Source organism: Microtus pennsylvanicus, chromosome 7 (genome assembly GCF_037038515.1).
Source record: "Microtus pennsylvanicus isolate mMicPen1 chromosome 7, mMicPen1.hap1, whole genome shotgun sequence".
Lineage (NCBI taxonomy): Eukaryota > Metazoa > Chordata > Mammalia > Rodentia > Cricetidae > Microtus > Microtus pennsylvanicus.
This window is the reverse complement of record NC_134585.1, coordinates 31030431-31051956: the sequence shown is the minus strand read 5'-3', so window position 1 is coordinate 31051956 and position 21526 is coordinate 31030431. Positions and strand designations below refer to the sequence as shown.

Here is a 21526-nt window from a genome sequence, read left to right as displayed (position 1 = left end):
AGAGCTGTGTAACGCCCCACTTGCCTGGCTCAGGGCAAGAGCCCCAGCATGAAGCCATCCACTCTGTGGTCACGGGGAGTATTGCACAGAATCACTTCTGTTTCCACAGTTAAGCCAAGAGCTTAAGTTTCCTTATAGGCATTTGGCATTGTCCCAATCTCTGGTCCCAAGTTGTACCTGTGTCCCAGATGGCCATTCACCAACACCTCAGCTTCTCAGAGTTTGGCTGTCTCTCTCTGTACAGCTCCGAGATTGCTGATGGGAACATTTCGGAACATATGCCCTCGTAGAAGTGGCCTCGGATGCTTTCCTGGAATAAGAAAGACGTGTGTTAGCATATGCTTCTTGCTAGCGTCTGACTTGAGCAGTGATATCAAAGCTGTTCAGCCAGAGTCTCCTCATTAAAATAGTCCATCTTTATCCTCATTGGGGGAAAAAGAAAATCAGAATAGTGTTCTTCCTTTTCAAGTTCTTGAGATAGATATGGTATGAAATGTGTGATTTGTTCCAATCCAAAGACACAAGAAACAAAAATCCCTTTCACTTCTGGGCCTTGCATCTCAGAAAAAAATTTTAAAAAGTGTATTGTTATAATACCTAATGGTAGCTGGCCCTTTGGGAGTTCTAATTTTTTTCTTGAAATCTATGTATTACTAACTATTCTTGGTCTGTGGTGTGCTCTATACATGATAACAACTGTATTTAAGATTTATTTTTTATTTATATTTGTGTCTATGCATACCATGTGCATGCAAGTGCCCACAGAGGCCAGAGTATCAGTTCCCCTGGAGGCAAAATTAGAGATGGTTGTGAGCTACCATTAGGTTCTGGGAACTGAACCAACGAGGGTCTTCGGCTAGAGCAGCAAGTGTTCCTAATGTCGAACCATCTCTTCAGCCCCAACCACTGTATTCTTTAAGACAGTCTTATGAAAAACAGACAGACTGGTTCTGTCTCTCCTGACAGCTCAGGTCCTGATGTTTCCATGGAGCCTGCTCACACCCTCTCACATCCTGCAGGTCCCTCTGGTGATGAGTGTCCAATCCAATGCCAGTACCCTACCAACAGCTGTCATCTGTAGTGTTGCAGAATAGCAGTGAAGAGGCATGTCTGCACATGTTCAGTATGCATGTTCAGGGTGCATTAAAAATGCATCTGAGTTGGGTGGAGCCACACTAGCCAACTCTCCTGACTTCTCAAGTCCTTCTCCGAGCTACTGCAAGTGAGAGAGGATGAGATGCTATGATTTCCCTTCAGTTACGTACCTAGCTTCTGTTATTGTATTGTCCTGTGGCGAGGGCAGGGTGTAAAATCCATGTCTTGGGAGACATTTGTCTGAGTAACTCATAATTTTACCAAAAGCCTCTTTCCCTTCATACTCATAAGTTAGAGTAGATTCCCCTATCACAAAGGGGCACTGTCATGACTGTAGTTCAGTGATAGGATACCTATCTAGGCTGTGCAAGGCCTTGAATTCAAGCAAAACACACACACACACACACACACACACAAACACACACACACACACACACACACAGAGAGAGAGAGAGAGAGAGAGAGAGAGAGAGAGAGAGAGAGAGAACACTAGCTCCTGTAGTCCCTACCATGCCCAACCAGAACCACCCTACTGCCAGCTCTTCTCGAGTATACCATGAGACCCTGACATTTACAGACCTTATAGAACCCACCACAAAAGCTTTGTGGCTTGTTTTTTAATTGAATACCCAGTGTGGCTTGGTTGTTCCCTCAGTGGAATGTTCTTTTAAACCCCAACTGCCTACTTGGATGGGTTACATTGCAGCAGAGATTTATGTGGGGTAGATTAGTCTACATCAATCATGATTAAACTCCTGTGGGGCCGAGGAACCTTTTGTTGAGGAGGTCTGATGTCAAAGCTCCTCTCACTGAGGTAGGACTGGAGATGAGAGAGGAGAGGAGCTTCCTGATAAAACCTCTGAGACTCAGGTCCAGTTTGTCCCTATACCCATGCAGCTCTCTGACCTCTAATACACTTGGCATGGGTTTATGGTGAAGAAATGAAGTTTGCAGTGGAGAAGTGGGGTGTTCCTATGTCTGCTTGCCTGGGGGATGGCTGATGAGTGGGACTCTCTGCAAACAATGGCAACTACCCTTACCATTATAGGCTCTAGTTTTGGCCAGTACTAGGGACTGAACCCAGGGCCTTGTATTTGTTCGGCATATACTCTCCCACCGAGCCACACTCCCAGCCTACACTTTCTGTTGGTATGCTGTTCCAAAATGGTGCATCTTCCAGAAGATTCTATCTGCATTCTCAACTCCACCGCCCTTCTTTCTTTGCCATGTAGGAGAGGTCAAAGGCCAGAGTAGAAAAAGGACAGATTTCATGGATATTTGCAAAACGACGGTGGACAAGCAACAGAGCAGGAAGATATAGGGGTAGAGGTTGAGGAAAAAAGAGGAAGTCGCTGTTTAAAAAAAAAACGGAAGAAAGAGAAAGAGATGAGGAGGAGAGAGAGGAAGAAAGAAGAAAGGGAAGGAAGGAGAGAAGTAAAGAAGAAGTGAGAAAAGATAGAAGAAGGAGAAAGAGGAGACAGAGAACGGGAAACTGCAAACCTAGCAAATTTGCCTCAAAACATAGGCATCAAGCTGGGTGTGGTGACATACAATTTGTGATCTCAGCACTCAGCAGATTGGGACAGGAGGATTGCCATGAGTTCAGGCCCACCTGAGCTACATAGCAAGAGCCTGTCTCAAAAAGACGGGCGAAGGGAGGAATGGGAAAGGGACTGGAAGGGAAATAAGAAAGAAAGGAGAAAGCAAGCCCAGAGCAGGGATTGTGCACCCAAGGAAGGCCACCCCTATGTCTCTCTTTTGATTTCCAGCAAGGAAAGAGCCCTTGTTGAAGGAGATGTAAAGGGTATAGAGTTTTCTAAGGCCAATCTCAGTTTCAGGAAGGGATTCAGAGGGGGGAGCACGTTGTTCGGGTGAAGCAAACTAACGGTTCATGTTATGGGGCCCCCTCGGCCATGACCATCCTGGAGGCAAACATCACCTTGTCCTTGCCCATAGTTCCATCCTGTGTGGTTCTGGGAGGCAATGGTGAGTACGGGGAAAGGGTGAGAAGACCTCAATGGAACCAGGCCCATTAGATTAAATTAGATCAAATTGAGGACGGCAGGAGGGCTTGCTGCCATCATCAGCACAAGGAAGGTTGGCTAGAGACCCTCAGAACACCTAGCCCTTGTTCTAGATTCTGCCTCCTTCAGGGCTGAGCAGCGTTTTCTTCAGAGATATTGAGGACAATGGCTGAAGAATAGGAAAGAAAACCCTGTAAGACTGATTCATCAGGATGGTGGCAAGGGTAGTCTCAGGCTGAAATAACTCTTTGATCTGATTTACCCTTTTTTAAAAACAATTCCTTTTGAAGTTTTCAGCACAATTCAGCATGTTCCAGACCATTAAAGAGCAGCTGGAGCAGAGGACGCGGATCCTGCAGGCCAACATCCGGTGGCAGCAGGAGGAGCTTCACAAGATCCAGGAACAGCTCTGCCTGGTCCAGGACTCCAACGTCCAGGTGATGTGCCCCACAGGCTGGCCTCTGCTCTCCTTAGGATACACCTCTGTGCAGGCAGGACGTCCCCCCAAGTCCCTGTGCACTGTGTTACAGAACCTAGCATGCTTAGGAAGCACGTGGGAACTCCTACAGACAGATCACATGAGACAAACTTGAAATCCACTCGGGGTCAGACTTGAAATCCTCACAGTGTCCTCTTCCTCGCCCCTCACTTCTGTGGGTGCGTTTCTGTTTTCTGTCCCTCCTGAATTTCCTTTCTGGAAACCATCATCTGGTTTCCCTGCCTAGATGTCCCCTCGGTCATGGATTCCACCTCCCAGGACCTCTATAGCTAGGTTTCATAGAGCCAGGCCAGGTCACTGCAGAAAGCTCTGCTGTCTTCTCTGACAGAGCAGGAGATGAGAAGCCATGCTACCTATTCTGGAGCCTAAGGAAGCAATAGAGACAGTGGTCTGTCACCCTGCCACCCCACTGGTGAAAGTCCGTGGGGACGCTCCATAGTCTGACTACAGTGGCCTATGCCATAAACCCAGATTCATCGCTTGGAATTCTTCTAAGAATCGTTTGTTTGTTTGGGGTTTGGGTGTGTTCATCAGGGACACAAATATCAGATCTACCTCAAGGATAGGTTACATGGACTCCCCCACCCTTGCGGAGAGTTATGCATATTTTAGTTCAGGACTGCTTAACTTTATGGAATTGGGCCCAGCCTTTAACTGCCAACGTCACTGTAACTAACCTTGAGACTGTCTTGAAAGCACCAAGCATTTATAGCCACCTTAGGCAAGCTACAGAGGGCAGAAAGGACAGATTAGGACAGTGCCCACAGAATTGTCCCCACTGATTACACTTCTGTCCACACCGACGCCCCCCGAGCATCCAGCAGCGACAGGCACACCATGGTGGGTACTGAGGGGCAAGACTTACAAATGACAATGTGGTTTCATTGGATGGTCACAGAATCCTCTCTCCAGCCATTCTGCTTCCCTAAGTACTCATCAGCTCTGCTGGGAGGTTCAGGGGACCTCGGTGGCACCTGCTGATCCTGTCCTTCCAGCCCCTGCATGGCACTCTTACCAGAAGGGACAACCTAAGATACACCTGTGCTGAAGCGCGCGGAAAACCTTCTGTGTTCTTGCAAGCCTTCCTCGGTGAGCTACACTCTCCCTCTGCTGCAGTGACTTCTCTGCCTGGACACGGGTAGACGCTGGAGCAGTTCCACAAAATTAAAAGCGTGATCATCGAACTGTCAAATTCATAAAAGGCCACTTGTTACTCATTCTTCCCCAAGCGCAGTATTTTTTTTTCTCCCGCACAGATCCATAACCTGGTTGCTAGCCTTGAACTTGTCTCGCTTCAATTACATTAATGGAATTTTTATACTAACAGGAAGGGGGGGCTGAAACAGAAAGTGCTAAAAAGCAAGGTAGGCGTATGAACATCCTCCAGAGCGCCTGGAGCCTTCTGCTTCCTGCCTGTGCCACATTAGAGCAAGGCTTTAAAATAATAGGCAGCAAAGCTACCACTTTTGCTCCCAGCTGTAAAGAATAAGATGTTTCCCCACTAGGGACCCATTTTGTGAACCCCTCCCCCCAAAGCATAGATGTGTGCCAAAACACATAGGTACCTGAGTTCTACAAGGAGCCGTGGGAACCCAGTCCCCCTGTGTGTGCCTTCCCTGTGGATATAGACTGTTCTAGTGCTCTCCAGGCTTGGAGATGCCAGGTCCTAAAGTCCAGGACTCTCTGTGGCTATGTCCTTCAGTGTGCGCACCACCCTGCGAAAACCAACCTCTCACCTCCGTCTGCACCGTAAGCTCTTCAGTGCACACCTCCCTATGCAACATAAGCTCTCCAGTGCACGCCTCCCTCTCCCACATAAGCTCTCCCGTGCACACCTCCCTTGGGGAAGTCATGCACACCTCCCTTGCTGAATCTATGCCCTCCAGTGTATGCATCCCTGTGGAGAAAAGGAACCCGAATGTACATCTTCCTTCTAGAAGCCAAGCCCTCAGTGGACACCTCCCCTGTGATGCCAAGCCCTTTGGTGCACCTCTTCCCGGTGGAAGCTAAGCCCTCTGCTGCTAGCCTTCTCTGCATGCATTCCTCTGTCCTCATCTTCGCAATGGAATTTTCCAAAAGGACATGGAGATCCACAGATAATCAAACCAGAGAACATCTCCTCCAACAGCCTGACTTTTTGTTTTTCTGCAAGACTTAAATACATCCTGAAACTCCTACCAAAATGTGATCCTTGTTTTTTTTTCTTAAAAAAAAAAAAAGCTGATTCAACCATAAATATAAGGAAGTGGAAACGACTATAGGCTCCCCACACCTCTACCCCACACACCACCAGAGAGGGAAGACAGAAGGATGATAACATATTGGCGATCGCTGAAGCCTGGGGATGATGTCATAGCATACAGGCCTTTTTGTACCGTTCCTATATTAATTACTTCTGGATGTCCTTTAATAATAACAATAATTTGCAACACTAGGCAGGTATGAAGAGTGGAAAATTACACATAAGTGTGGCCTATTTTTTCTGACATACTTTTCTTACTTGGTTCGAGGAACTATTTTTCTATAAAACTGACCCCAGAACCTTTTGGAGAAGTCCACGAAATTCTTCTCTGTTGTTGATATAAAAAAACAAAAAACCAGAGGCATGGACATCTGTGCTCAGAGGCAAGCCAGGATCCCACTCAGTCGGAGTCCTTTACCACAGCTCAGTGAGCTCGCTTCACGGGCTCGGAACTTAAGCGTGTACTAGTGAGTTCTTTTAAAGTTCGGCTATGAGGAGGTCCTTCGGGAGGTTTGATGTTTGCTCCCAGGTAGATGTGAGGAACACACATCAGTCGAGCTTTGCTGAGAGACCCTGGCACTCCCTCCAGCCAGAAGAAAGTGGCCTCTTGCTTTTTATTTTTTATTTTTATTATTATTTTTTTAACTGGAACATGTGCACCCTCTGCTGGCTATTCTAATGAATGCCTAAAAGGACAGTTCCTTTAAAAAAAAATGGAGAAATAATATGTGGGGTTTTTTTTATTGTTTTTATTAAGCTTCACCCCTCCCCTTCAACCCTCTTCCATGGTCTCCATGCTCCCAATTTACTCAGGAGATCTTGTCTTTTTCTACTTCCATGGAGATTAGATCCATGTATGTCTCTTAGGGTCCTCTTTGTTGTCTAGGTTCTCTGGGATTGTGATTTGTAGGCTGCTTTTCTTTGCTTTGTGTTTAAAAACCACTTATGAGTAATATTATATTTGTCTCTCTGGGTCTGGGTTAGCTCACTCAATCTGATGTTTTCTAGCTCCATACATTTGCCTGCAAATTTCAAGATGTCGTTATTTTTTTCTGCTGTGTAGTACTCCATTGTGTAAATGTACCACATTTTCCTTATCCATTCTTTGGTCAAGGGGCATTTAGGTTGTTTCCAGGTTCTGGCTATGACAAACAATGCTGCTATGAACATAATTGAGCACATGTCCTTATGGTACGATTGAGCATCCTTTGGATATATACCCAAAAGTGGTATTGCTAGGTCTTGAGAAAAGTTGTTGCCGAATTTTCTGAGAAATCACCACACTGACATCTAGAGGAGCTGTACCAGCTTGCACTCCCACTAGCAATGCAGGAGTGTTCCCTTTACATGGAACCTCTCCAGCATAAACTGTCACCAGAATTTTTGATCTTGGCCATTCTTACAGGTGTAAGATGGAAAGTCAGAGTTGTTTTGATTTGTATTTCTCTGATGGCTAAGGATGTTGAGCATTTACTTAAGTGTCTTTTAGCCATTTTAGAGTCCTCTGTGGAGAGTTCTCTGTTTAGGTCTACACTCCATTTTTTATTGGATTATTTGTTCTTTTGATGACCAATTTTTTGAGTTCTTCGTATATTTTGGAGATCGGCCTTCTGTCCGATGTGGGTTGTAAGCTGCCATTTTGTCTTGTTGACCTTGTCCTTTGCTTTACAGAAGCTTCTCAGCTTCTGGAGGACCCATTTATTAATTGTTTCTCTCAGTGTCTGTGCTACTTGAACAACATGTTCCTTGATTGGTTCTTTGAGACATCCTTCAGTCTAGCCAAACATCCAACCAGCTAGCTATCCAAATATGTATACCTCACTTGGCCGTATAGTGGGAGGGCGGAAGGCTAAAGAGAACAAGGGTTTTAATCCTTATGGATCAACACAGATGGGCCAGCGTAACATACCAAACTGTTAGCTCCATGACACTACCAGAGACAGCTGGAGCAAAAAGATTTGTTCCCTTATCTGTTTGGCTGTGTCTTTTCCCATCCATACCTTTCCCAGGACCCTATATGCCCAAGCAAAGGAGCAGAGATCTCTCTCTTCTATTTGAAGTGCGTTGTTCTTGTCTAGTATTCATTCAACACTTCCTGCATCTTAAGTGTGTACTCTGTCTTGCCTTCACTAATCCTTTCTGATACTATGTGCTACAACTGTCACTGGGCTGGCTAGTTCCCTGTCAGCTTGACCCAAGCTAAAGTTGTCTGAAAGGAGGGAACTCCCATGGAGAAAATGCCTCCATTAAGATACAGCTGTAGGCCAGCCTTTCTTAATGTGTGATTGATGGGGGAGGGTCCAATCCATTGTAGTTGGAGCCACCCTTGGGCTGATGGTGCTGGGTTCTCTAAGAAAGCAGGCTGAGCAAGCCTTGAGAGCAAGCCACAGCACCACTCTATGGCCTCCTGCCTCCTGCCTCGAGGTTCCTGCCGTGTTTGAGTTCCTGTCCTGACATCCTTCAGTGTCTGACAGAGATGTAGTAGCACAAGCTAAATGAGCCCTTTCCTTCCTAACTTGCTTTTGGTCATGGTGTTTCAGCAGAGCAATAGTAACCCAGACTAACACAGAAATTGGTACCAGGAGAGCAGGGTGTTGCTGTGATAGACCTGACCACATGTTTTTGGAAGGAGTGTGGAAAGACTTTGGAACTTTTAAAAGTGGGTTTAAAAGAATCACTGAGAATGCAAAGCTTGGGGTGTGGAGAGAAATGCAGAGGATGGAGACCTAGCCTGTGAAGTTTCAGACGGAAGCAAAGACTCTCTGCCAGGCCATTTGTGTGAAGAATCTGTGGTATCTGGTCAGTTAGAACTGAAGAATGGGCTGTGATTAATGAGAGACCAGAACCACAAAAGTGAAACGTTTGCTTTGCTGGGACAATCAGTTCTGGTCAGCTGGAGCTAGGAAGAAAGCAATGATTAAGAAGAGATCAGAATTAATGGGGTGAAATCTTCCGAGAAGTGTTTCCTTAGAGTCAGCACATGAAGCTGTGTACCAAGGGCAGCAAAGGTTGTGTCTTGTACTGATAGCTGAACTGGCGGAATAAGCGTCACCCAGTTGGCACTGGTTTTGAAGTCATAAATGAGTTGGAGTGAACAGCTGAGACCTGGCACGTGGGAGGCCAGAAGAAGCCGTTGGTGAAGGTGCAGTCTCAGTAGCAGTTGAAGGTCTGGGACTAAAGGGGTTATTCAGGGAAACTGAAGCTTGCTTTGGTGTTTTATCGCAGCAATAGTAACCCTAACTGATACAGTGAGTCCTACATGAATGAAGAAACCAACTCACTGAAAAAGTTATGACTATTGCCCAAGATCATTCTCAGTGGCGGGACCTTATTTGCAATTCAAGTAGGTCGTCTTTAAGGCTTGGAGAGATGGCTTCGTGGTTAAGAGCACTGACTGTTCTTCCAGAGGTCCTGAGTTCAAGAACCAGAAATCACATGGTGGCTCACAACCATTTGTAGTGAGATCTGGTGCCCTCTTCTGGCCTGTAGACATACATGCAGACAGGACACTGTATACATTAACAAATAAATAAATCTTTAGGAAAGGAAGGAAGGAAGGAAGGAAGGAAGGAAGGAAGGAAGGAAGGAAGGAAGGAAGGAAGAAGAGAAAAGGAAAGAGATAAGCCAGGCAGTGGTGGCGTGTGCCTTTAATCCCAGGACTCGGGAGGCAGAGACAGGCAGATCTCTGTGAATTTGAGGCCAGCCTGGTCTACAAGAGCTAGAGCTCCGGGACAGGCTCCAAAAAAGGAGGTGGGGGGGGGGAAGAAAGAGAAAGAAAGAAAGAAAGAAAGAAAGAAAGAAAGAAAGAAAGAAAGAAAGAAAGAAAGAAAGAAAAAGAAAATCTAGACACAGGCCTCTTTGGCACTATCAGATCCCAGTCACTTAACTGTGACCCTCAGGAGGGCAGGTACTCTCTCTTTCTGACCCAGACAATTCTGTGCAGTGTGTTGGTCCACGCTGGCAGCATCACAGACACACACTATCTGCTGCCAGGGGATCATTTTGAGGTGTGTCAAGGATTCCAGGCATTTTTCCCTCTTCCCTGGGACAAGGAAGACAATGAAGGTGGACACGTGCGAAGCCCACACAGCCCAGACTTCACAGGCATTTCTCTTCTCTTCCCAGATGTTTCTGCAGCAGCCAGCTGTGTCCCTGAGCTTCAGCAGTGCCCAGCGACCAACAAGCCAGCAGCAGCTGCAGCAAAGGCCTGCAGCAGCCTCTCAGCCCCAGCTCGTGGTTGACAGTCCGCTGCCAGGGCAGATCACGTCGACCCAAGTCACAAGCCAGCACCTGCTCCGAGAATCGAATGTGATATCCACCCAGGTACTGTTCCCTCCTGCGCATCCTGTCTGCATCCCTAGGGTATGCTCGCGCAGCCAAGAGGCACTTGGCTCCTGCAGCTGTGCAATTCTGGAAACCTTTGTCTGAACTAGGGGAAGAGTACGCGTGTGTGTTTTTATTTAATTATTATTATAAAGCCATTTTGAGGGTCCGAGCTATATTGTTTTTCTTTCTGCACTTTGCACCTGGGCTTTATGTCCCTTCCCTACCTGTCCTCTCTCGTCACTGTCATGTAAATACCTACCTCTGTTCACTGTCCCTTGCCCCCGGACCACCTACAAAACCCTTTTTTTGGTAGCCATTGCCATGCAGTACAAACCACCAGTGACCTCACAATTTAACCAGGTCACTATGGTAAGTGACACTTGTATGGAGCAGAGCAAAGTCCTGAGTCCCTTGTTCTGAGAAATCACAGCATAGATGGCAGATCGCTGCCTCTCCTGATGCCTCCACAGCCACACAATGGACTCCAGTGTGTTGTAAGGAAAGCAGACTGTGTCCCGCCGCCTGGCTAGCTTAACCCCTAAATAATTACACAGAAACTCTATTCATTTAAACACTGCCTGGCCCATTAGCTCTAGCCTCTTATTGGCTAACTCTCACATCTTGATTAACCCATTTCTATTCATCTCTGTGTTACCACGAGGTTGTAGCTTACCGGCATGAGTCTAACCATCGTCCGTCTTGGGCAGGAGAAGCATGGCATCTGCCACACTTCCCTTCTTCCCAACCTTCTGTTCTGTCTACTCCGCCCACCTAAGGGCTGCCCTATCAAAAGGCCAAGGCAGCTTCTTTATTTCAACCAATGAAAGCAACACAAATGTAGAAGGACCTCCTACACCACCAGTGTGTATCTGTTCCCTAGGGAGCAGCAATAAAAGAGGGGTGTTGTAGACCTCAAGGTGTTCCTCATCCGGTAGAGAATCTGGAAACTGGGCCAGTGGACAGTGCAGGATGGATAAGTAAAGCCATCCCTCCAGATCCGTAGTGGATGGTATGAAATTGTTCATGGATGCCAAAACTTGAGGAGACCCAAGTCCCTCATATCAAATGATAAAGTGTTGACACAAGATATGCATGCATCCTCCTATATAGTTTATTTCCTTATTTATTCATTCTGGGGCTCAGACTCGGGTCTTCTTAGATGCCGTGGAAACACTGGACCAGTGTGCTGCATTCCAGACCCCTTCGTGTTTTAACTCATCTCAGATGTTTGTTTGATTCTATGTCTATGGGTGTCCACATGTATGTCTGTGCTCTGCATGCCTGGTACCCACAGAAGCCACAAGAAGGGATCAAATCCCCTGGACATGGATTTGCACCTGGTTGTGAGCTACCATGTGAACGCTGGGAAAAGAACCTGGGTTCTCTGGAAGAACAGACAGTGCTCTTAACAGCTGAGCCATTGCTCCAGTTCCATAGATGACTTATAATGACCAATATAACACCAGAGCTATAGGAATAATTGTTATCTAGGGATGATGAGGACAGCTGTGCATGGTCAGTACAGATGTGATGTTTTCCAAGTACTTTGTTCAGGGATTAGAATCAAATCTACACACAGAAGGGAGCTTAGTTAACCCTTAAACAAATTAAGAGTTTTGCCTAAAAACACAGCCTTTTAACTTGAAAGAGTCATCAAAACAAAACACAAAACTAATAGGTGAGAATGACCAAGGGGATTTTGGAAAAGCAAAGACTGAGGAAAAGTTTACACAGATACTAGAAGATTATTGTAAAAGCTAAAATCTAAAGCCTTAGGGTGTCACCATAGGAAAGGTCAGTCAGTGTCACAGACAGAAAAGAAAAATCAGGGCAAGGCCACCCCCTCGTTCACTTGTTATCTGAGGCAGTAGATGTTTATTGAAGCTCACTGCATGGCTTGCACTGAGAGATCCATGAAGTTCCAATGGGCAGAACAGCAACAAATGGGTACACAGCACAGTGTGTCAGAGGGTGGCATGGGAATGCCAGGCAGGAGACGCGTTGTAGATTTAAACAGATGGTCAGAAGAGGCCTCCCTGGGAGGACTATGTGTCAGCAAAGCCGGTGGGGGGTGGTAAGAGTCAGCTGTATCAGCATCCACCTGAAGAACCTTTTGTCAAGATGAATCAGCCTGTGCAAAGGCCCTGAGGCCAGCGTAGGACCAGTGAGGTAGACAAACAGCAAAGAGCTCTTTGTTACAGAAGCAAAATGTGGAAGGAAAAAGAAAACCCGCAGTTCAATGGTTCAGTTCTGCTGAGAGCCTGGAACACGAGACGAGATTTTCAGAATCTTCAAGGTGCTTACAATCCGGTGGGAAAGATGCTCAAAATAAAAACCATTTGCTGCACTGTTGCTAGGCCCTACCTTAGAGGCAAGGCAAGATGGAAGTTGTGTGAGCTTTCCTAGAGAGATGGTCTGGGCCGAGTCTGAACTTTCCCTCTTGTTAACCGATGCTCCAGGGTCCAAAGGCCATGAGAAGCTCACAGCTGCTGCCTGCCAACAGCCGGTCAGTGAGCAGCCTGCCAGCCCAATTCAGCAGCGCGACTGCCGTGCTTCCGCCAGGCCTGAGCCTCACCACGGCTGCTCCCACCTCTCAGGATGCCAGCCAGTGCCAGCCCAGCCCTGACTTCAGCCACGATCGGCAGCTCAGGTACGAAACCACCCTGTCGAGAGGCAGGAAACTTCCAAGGCTTCCCCAGTTGGTCTCAGTTAAGGTGACAGCAGGGAAGACCTTGGGGTCCTGAAGGTCAGGGACAATGACCTGTCGTGTGACTCATAATACTGCCATCAGGGAGCCACAGTTTGGGTACTGTTCTAGTTCATTTCTGTTTCTGTAATTTAAAAACAAACAAACAAACAAAAACCACTCTACCATAAAGGAACTTGGGTGAGAATGGAGTTTTCTTCTGCTTACAATTCCAGGTTACAGTCCATTACTGTGAAAAAGTTAAGACAGGAACTTGAAACACCAAGTCCCATGGCATGCACGGTAAAAAGTAGAGAGAAATGAATGCATACATGCTCACTCGCTTGCTTGTGCTCAACTTGATCGCTCCGCTCTTACACGTTTCAAGAGCCCTGTCTAGAGAATGGTGCTGCCTGCAGTGAGCTGGCCACAGCAATTAATTTAAGACGGTCTCTCCCAAGACATGCTCACAGGCCAACACAGTATAGACAGTCCCTCAAGACTCTCTTCCCATAAATCCGGACTAGCTGAACATAGCAGACAATGAGGAATACTGAGAACTCAAGAACTATCGCAGTGGGTTTTTGATCCTACTGCACGTACTGGCTTTGGGGGAGCCTAGGCAGTTTGGATGCTCACCTGGATAGAGGTGGGCGGTCCTTGGGCTTCCCACAGGTCAGGGAACCCTGATTGCTCTTCGAGGGGGACTTGATCGGGGGAGGGGGAGGGAAATGGGAGGCGGTTGCGGGGAGGAGGCAGAAATCCTTAATAAACAAATAAATTAAAAAAAAAAAAAGACTCTCTTCCCAGGTGACTCTGGATTGTATCAGGGTGACAGTTTGAAAACCAACCATCACAAGTACTGTATACTGTCCCTTTTCTCTTTCTCCTTTGAAAGGCTGTTGCTGAGCCAGCCCATCCAGCCTATGATGCCCGGGTCCTGTGATGCCAGGCAGCCCTCGGAAGTCAGCAGGACTGGACGGCAAGTCAAGTAGGTTGGATTTTTTTCCTTAAAAGGATGCTTCAGGACATGATATTCCTGGCAGTGGTACTCCAGGCTTTTTTTAAAGATTTATTTATTTATTATGTATACAACATACTGCCTCTATGTATGCCCACATGCCAGAAAAGAGCGCCAGATCTCATTACAGATGGTTGTGAGCCACCATGTAGTTGCTGGGAGTCGAACTCAGGACCTCTGGAAAAGCAGCCAGTGCTCTTAACCACTGAGCTATCTCTCCAGCCCCCCGTATTCCAGGCTTTCACAGTCCTGGTCAGGTGCACTGTGGATGTCCTACAATGTGTGCTCATAGCCTTCAGTGACTTTTTCCCAGAGCTTTCCTTCCACAACGCTCATGTAAACAGATAAAACCTGGTACCCAGTCTCATGCTCCAAACGAGAACTGAAGGAAATAATGGCATCTCACAGGTTACAGCTATCTTTGGACTTTAAAAAAAAAAAAGATACAGATCTCACAGTCTTCATCCTAGCTGACATCCTGAATGAACAACAGCTCTTTCCCCTTCCTAAGGCTTCTCTCCAACTTCCATGGGTACTTTACAACCACACTAAGCTTCCCTGCCTCATGCTTCCAGCACTGGTACCCAGGACCAGAGGATGCTACACATACAAGCTCCCTTACCCTTTCAGAGATACAGCCTCCCTTCCATCTCAGGGCATTGTCTACTATTCTAGCCAAGTGTCACAGGCAGGGTAATCTATGAGAGTTTTATATGCCTCCTGATTCTAGATAATGGAAGTCCAGGCAGGTGCTGACACTTGCTCAGCATCTGGTGAGGAGCTTCTTGCAACATTATTGCACGGGAGAAGAGCGTTCCCGGGAGAGAGAGTCAGTGAGCCAGCAGAGTTCTCTTGTTCTTCTTATAAAGCCATTAATGTCAACATGGCGGCACCACCCTAATGACCTCATCCAGCCTTGATTGCTTCCAAGGGCCCCACCTAAAATGACCATAAACACAGAGTTTAGGAATCGGATTCCCTTCCAACACATGGGCTTTGGGGAACACACTCGGGCCAGAGAAGCCCCCCTTTTCCACTTACCACTGCTGAGGAGCAGATTTGCACAGCTGTTGAATTCGCAGTGACCAGGGATGCCGGAGACAGAGGACGAGTCATTCACATGGTACTAGAAAACAGGCTTTAAAAAAATCGCCCCTAGGTTTTGATTTCCCTCCTCTTTCACAACAGGATTCTCCCGCCTTGGCCTGAGAATGCTGGGGTTACAGGTGTGTCCCTCCATGCCCAGTCTTTAGACGGGAGGCTGTCACGTGACCCTTATTTGTATAAACACTGTTTGAATTTGAGTTCGAAGTTTATCAGGACAGTGCTAACTATTGAAGCATGGTCCTCTCAAGTGGCCCCCAGGACTGTCCCTAAGATTTCCTTCTCTGCCTTCTGCAACCCATAATAGCAAAACTGAGCAGCTCTGGAGCTCGGGGGGTGTTGGGCTATTTCTGTTTATCCTATGGCTTAAGAACACTTTCAATTCCTTCAATTCCTTCCATCAATGGAGATCCTGAGCTTTACAAGGATGTATCTGGAAGGCCACACATCACCTACATGACTCCAGAGCACTAAGTCCCTCGGCTTTGAATCTTCAAAATGGCCTTGTCGGCCCTGTCTGGGGTCTCCCTTCAGCATATGGAAAGCTTTCTGTGTCATCTGTGCCCCTTAATACTTGACCTCCCTCCCTCTGCCCATGTAATCGGAGCAGGCATAGGCAAACACCCTGTGGGAAGCCATCTTTAAAATTCACAGCTTCTGGTCTCAATTAGGCAGGCGGGTTTGGATTTTGGTTTTGTGTTGTTTGTTCTTCCAAAATGTTCCAAGTAAGTGGAAAGAAAGATGCTTGGTACCTCACTTTCCAAAGAGGCTCAATTCCTCTGTGAATGAGGCAAACCCCAGAGTGTTTTCCCAGCTATAACTGCCATTTTCGGTCAAACCAATCATTCCTACCCAACTGTCTCTTCCAGACATGACCTAACAGTTCTGTTCTCCAGGGGGTGTCCAGCTCTGCCTCCCATATACACACAGACGTCTCTGCAGGGGAAGTCTGGGAATCCCAAAGCCTGTAACAGATGACCTCATACAGAGAAAAGTCAAACACAGAGGGGAATTCCTTGTATTGTCTTCAAACATCATCCTGTTCTTCCAGCCCTTCCCATAAAGGCCACTCATGGGTCCTCGTTAAAGATCATATGACCAACATCTTCTTATGTTGTTGTTGTTAGTGTGATAAAGTACACATAATGGAACATTTGCCATTGACACGTATTATAGCATCGGCCGTTGTAACAATTAACGTATATAGTTCAATGGGATCAAGCGCATGTGCACTTTGAACGGCCATTCCCCACCATCCATTGCCAGAACTTTTCCTCTCCCTAGATAGAATCTCTGTGTAACAGCTCCAGTCCCCCTCCCCACAGAACCCCTGGCAATCACCATCCTTTTCTCTGCCTTTCTGGGATTTTGACTTTTTGGAGACAAACCCTTTGGTAACAGACAATTTTCAGTTAGCATAATGTTCTCAAGTTTCCGTCCTGTCGTAGCCTATGTCAGTACTAAGGTGTTGCGTTCCCTTGTGTGGACATATTCATCAGTCAGTGGACATGACACCATTCTGCCTTCTGGCTGTTGTTGTGAATGATATTTCTACGGGTACACAAATATCTATTTAAGTGTATACATTTACTTCTTTTAAATATATAACCAGAAACAGACTTTCTGGGTAATATGGTAATTCTATTTTTATTTTTCTTGACTTTTAGTTAACAAATGAATTAATGGAATATGAAATTTCCTGACATATGTGTGCTCTTATCAATCCCCCTCCCCATTTCTCTTGCCTTTCCTCCAATCCCACCCTCTTGCTGGCTTCTGTCCTCCCCCACAAGTAGTTTCTGTATAGAAGTTTTTTTTTTAATGATCATGCAATCCTAAATTCTTGGAATTATTTCCTGTGGGCCTATGGTCCTTTGAAGAATGTCCTTACTTATGCGTGTCTCTAGAAATGTTTTTCTTTAGCAGCCAGAGTTCCGGTGCTAATTATGGTCTTTGAACAATTTTGAATTGATTTTGCTTCAGGTGAAGGATATGGATCTGGTTTCTTCTTCTACTTGTGAGAAAACAAGTTTTTCCAGAGGTATTTTTTGAAAATACTGTCTTTCTTGCAGTGTATCTATTTTTGATACATTTGTTTATGGTTTAGTTGGTTTGGTTGTAGGGGCTTGTATCTGTCTCCTTCATTCTATTCCTTTACTCCACTCGCTTCTGTCCCAGCAGCTTGTCACTATGGTTTTACAGTGTGATTTGAGGTCAGGGTTTGGCTCTTTCTGAAACGGACTGCTTTGACTATTTGGGGTCTTTTGTATTTCATTTTCATTTTTGGACTTTTTTTTCTGTTTCTGTGAAGGGTAACACTGGAATTTTCATGGTGACTGTGTTGAAACCATAGATCTGTTTTGGTAATAGAGCCATTTCACAGTATTGCCTTTTCCAATGACCCCATGAGTGTAGGAGGTTTTTCTACCTTCTAGAGCCTGTTCAACAACTTTTTTCAGTGTTTTATGTTTCCACTGTAGATGTCTCTCATTCCTTTGGTTAGGTTTATTACTGGTCATTTTCAATGATGTAAGATTTTTTATCTAGGCATTTTAAAGCTATTACGAATGAGATTATTTTCTGATTTTTTGGCTAAGGATGTTTAGCATTTCCTTAAGTGTCTTTCAGTCATTTTAGATTCCTCTGTTGAAAGTTCTCTGTTTAGGTCTGTACTCCTTTTTTTTTATTGGATTGTGTGATCTTTTAGTGTACAATTTCTTGAGTTCTTTTTATATTTTGGAGATCAGGCCTCTGTCTGATGTGGGGTTAGTGAAGATCTTTTCCCATTCTGTAGGCTGTCATTTTGTCTTGTTGACTGTGTCCTTTGCTTTACAAAAGCTTTTCAGTTTCAGGAGGTCCCATTTACTGTTTCTCTCAGTGTCTGTGCTACTGGGGTTATATTTAGGAAGTGGTCTCCTGTGCCAATGGGTTCAAGTGTACTTCCCACTTTCTCTTTTATAAGGTTCAGTGTGGCTGGCTTTATGCTAAGGTCTTTGATCCATTTGGACTTGAGTTTTGTGCATGGCGATAGATATGGATCTATTTTCATTTCTCTACACATTGATATCCAGTTATGTCAGCAACATTTGTTAAATATGCTTTTTTCATTTGATTTTTTTTTTTTGCTTTTTTGTCAAAAATCAGGTGTTTGTAGGTGTGTGGATTAACCAAAAGGCAAAGAGAGAATATCCAAATTAACAAAATCAGAAATGAAAAGGGGGACATAACAACAGACACAGAGGAAATCTAGAAAATCATCAGTTCATATTTTGAAAACCTGTACTCCATAAAATTAGAAAATTTAAAGGAAATGGACAACTTTCTGGATAAATGTCACTTACAAAAATTAAATCAAGCCGGGCGGTGGTGGCACACGCCTTTAATCCCAGCACTTGGGAGGCAGAGGCAGGCAGATCTCTGTGAGTTCGAGACCAGCCTGGTCTACAAGAGCTAGTTCCAGGACAGGCTCCAAAACCACAGAGAAACCCTGTCTCGAAAAACCAAAAAAAAAAAAATTAAATCAAGATCAGATAAGCAAATTAACGGACCTATAACTGCTAAAGAAATAGAAACAGGGGGCTGGAGAGATGGCTCAGCTGTTAAGAGCACTGACTGCTCTTCCAGAGGTCCTGAGTTCAATTCCCAGCAACCAAATGGTGCCCTCTTCTGGCCTACAGGCAGGATACCTTATAAATAAATAAAAATAAATCTGATTTCTAATTCTTTTTTTAAAAAAAAAAGAAAGAAAAAAGAAGAAGAAGAAATAGAAACAGTCATCAAAAGTCTCCCAATCAAGAAAAGCCCAGAACCAGATGGTTTCAGCTCAGAATTCACAAGATTTTTCAAGAACTAATACCAATAATCCTCAAATTGTTCCACACAATAGAAACAGAAGGAACACTGTCCAACTCTTTTTATGAGGCTGCAATTACCTAAGAAGTAAAGACATTACAAGAAAGATAATTACAGACCAATCTTACTCATGAACATTGACACAAAAATACTAAATAAAATACAGGCAAATCAAATCCAAGAACACATCAGAACCATCATCTGCCATGATCAAGTCAGCTTCATCTCAGAGATGCAGGGATGATTCAACATACAAAAATCTGTCAACATAATCCACTATATAAGCAAACTGAAAAAATAAAAAGCACATGATCATCTCATTAGATGCCGAAAAAGCTTTTGACAAAATACAACATCTCTTCATGATAAAGGTCTTGGAGAGAGCAGGGATACAAGGAACATATGTAAACATAATAAAGGCAATATAAAGCAAGCCAACAGCCAACATCAAACTAAGTGGAGAGAAACTCCCAGTGATCCCACTGAAACAAGACAAGGTTGTCCACTCCCTCCATATCTATTCAATATAGTTCTTGAGGTCCTAGCTAGAGCAATAAGACAACAAAAGGAGATCAAGGGGATACAAATGGGAAAAGACGAAGTCAAACTCTCACTATTTGCTGATGAGATGATAGTTTGCATAAGTGATCCCGAAAATTCTACCAAGGAACTTCTAAAACTCATAAACACTTTCAGCAATGTAGCAGGATACAAGATTAACTTTAAAAAAATTAGTAGCTCTCCTGTACACAGATGATAAAAATGGACTGAGAAAGAAATCAGAGAAGCATCACCCTTCACAATAGCCACAAATAGCATAAAATATTTCAAAGTAACTCTAACCAAATAAGTAGAAGACTTGTATGGCAAGAACTTTAAATCTTTGAGTAAAGAAATTGAAGACGACACCAGAAAGTGGAAAGATCTCCTATACTCTTGGGTAGGCAGAATTAACATAGTAAAAATAGCAATCTTACCAAAAGCAATCTACAAACTCAATGCAATGCCCATCAAAACCCCTTCATATTTTTATGAAACCGTTTGAAGAACATTGACATCAGCTCTTCTTGGAAGACTTGTACAAATCAGCAGCAAATACATCTGGTTCTGGGATTTTCTTTGTTAATATGCTTTTAATTCCTGTTTCATTCTTGTTGGCTTCTGTGGATCTGTCTATCTTGTTTATATATGCTTGATTTAATTTGGGTAGGGTCATATGCTTGAAGGAATCTATCCATTTCTTCTAAATTTTCCCAGCATTCTTTGTCTGTACTCTAAGCCTTCCAAGTATTCCCTATGATCCTCTGGATTTAATTGAAACTGATTTTAACATCTCTTTTTCATCTCTAACTACATTAATTTGGTTTCTCTCTCTTTCTCTCTTTCATCAATCTTGCTTATCATTTCATTTGATTAATTCTATATTCTTTTAACTTCCATTCCATAAAGTTCTGTCCTAATCTTGATTACCTCTTGCCACCTACTGCTTTGGGGCTTGGCTTATTCTTGTTTTTCTAAGACATTGAGGTGCATCATTAACAAATGTATTTGAAATCTCTGGATTTTTAATGTCATCCCTCATAGCTATAAACTCTCCTCTTAGAATGATTTACTTGTACCCCAAAGATTGATAAGTTGTGCTTTTATCTTCATTTGATCCTAGAATTTTTCCCTCTCCTTTCTTCATCAACCGATCATTCATGAATATTTTATTCAGTCTCCAAGTATCTGTAATTCCTAGAGATTCTGCTATTGTTACTGATTGCTAGTTTTATTCTATTATGGTCTTTTAAATACAAGAAATTGTTCAAATTATTTTGTATTCCTAAGACTTACTTCATGGCCTAGAATATGTTCTATTTTAAAGAAAGTTCCATAAGCTGGTGGGAAAAATATGAATACCACATATGCTGAATGAAATATTCCATAGATATCTACTAAATCCATTTAGTCTATAATATGGTATTTGGGACAGACCACATATGCTGGATAAAATATTCCATAGATATCTACTAAATCCATTTAGTCTATGATACAGTGTTTGGGGCTTTGTGGGTTTGTTTATTTGTTTTGGGCTAGGTCCCACTAGGTAACTCTGGCTGTCCCAGAGCTCCTGGAAATCTACCTGCCTCTGCCTCCCAAGTGCTGTGATGATTGTTCCTCCATAACCAGCTCAAGATGTGGTTTCTAAGAGTTGAAAAAAAAACATATTTATGAGTCTATGTATTTATCAGTGAGAGTACATACCACCTGTGCACAGTGTTTGCAGAACCCAGAAGAAGGCAGAGGATTCCCTAGAGCTGAAGTTGCAGACAGTTGTGAGATACTCAAGGGTGCTGGGAACGTAACTACAGTCCTCTGGAACAGCAACAAGTGCTGTTAACTGCTGGTCTATCTCTCCAGTCTGTGTGGTGTCATTTCATTGTAGAGCTTCTTCACTGGTTTGTAGTTTAAATGACCTATCTGAAGAGAAAAGTGAAATATTGAAGTCACCCACTCTTACTGCATGAGAACATACCCCATGACCTTTAATGTCCACTAGTGTCTGTTTTATGAAATTGGGAGTCCCAACATTTGATGAGTATATTTATGATGACTATATCTTCTTAATATATTGTTTTCTTTGTTAATATATAGTGGTCTTTTTATTTCTTCTAATTTTGGTTGGACGACTATC

The 21526-nt window shown here is 44.2% G+C and overlaps 1 protein-coding gene across 2 annotated transcripts in view; it reads left to right on the top strand.

The window, feature by feature from the left end:
- Positions 1-21526, top strand: part of Npas2 (neuronal PAS domain protein 2) — a 185314-nt gene that overhangs the window by 154870 nt on the left and 8918 nt on the right. For both annotated transcript variants that reach the window (XM_075980373.1, XM_075980372.1), the window contains exons 16-19: positions 3410-3556; positions 9986-10183; positions 12646-12836; positions 13771-13863. In XM_075980373.1, the coding sequence (XP_075836488.1) occupies positions 3410-3556; positions 9986-10183; positions 12646-12836; positions 13771-13863 (629 nt within the window). The remainder of the gene's footprint in view (positions 1-3409; positions 3557-9985; positions 10184-12645; positions 12837-13770; positions 13864-21526) is intronic.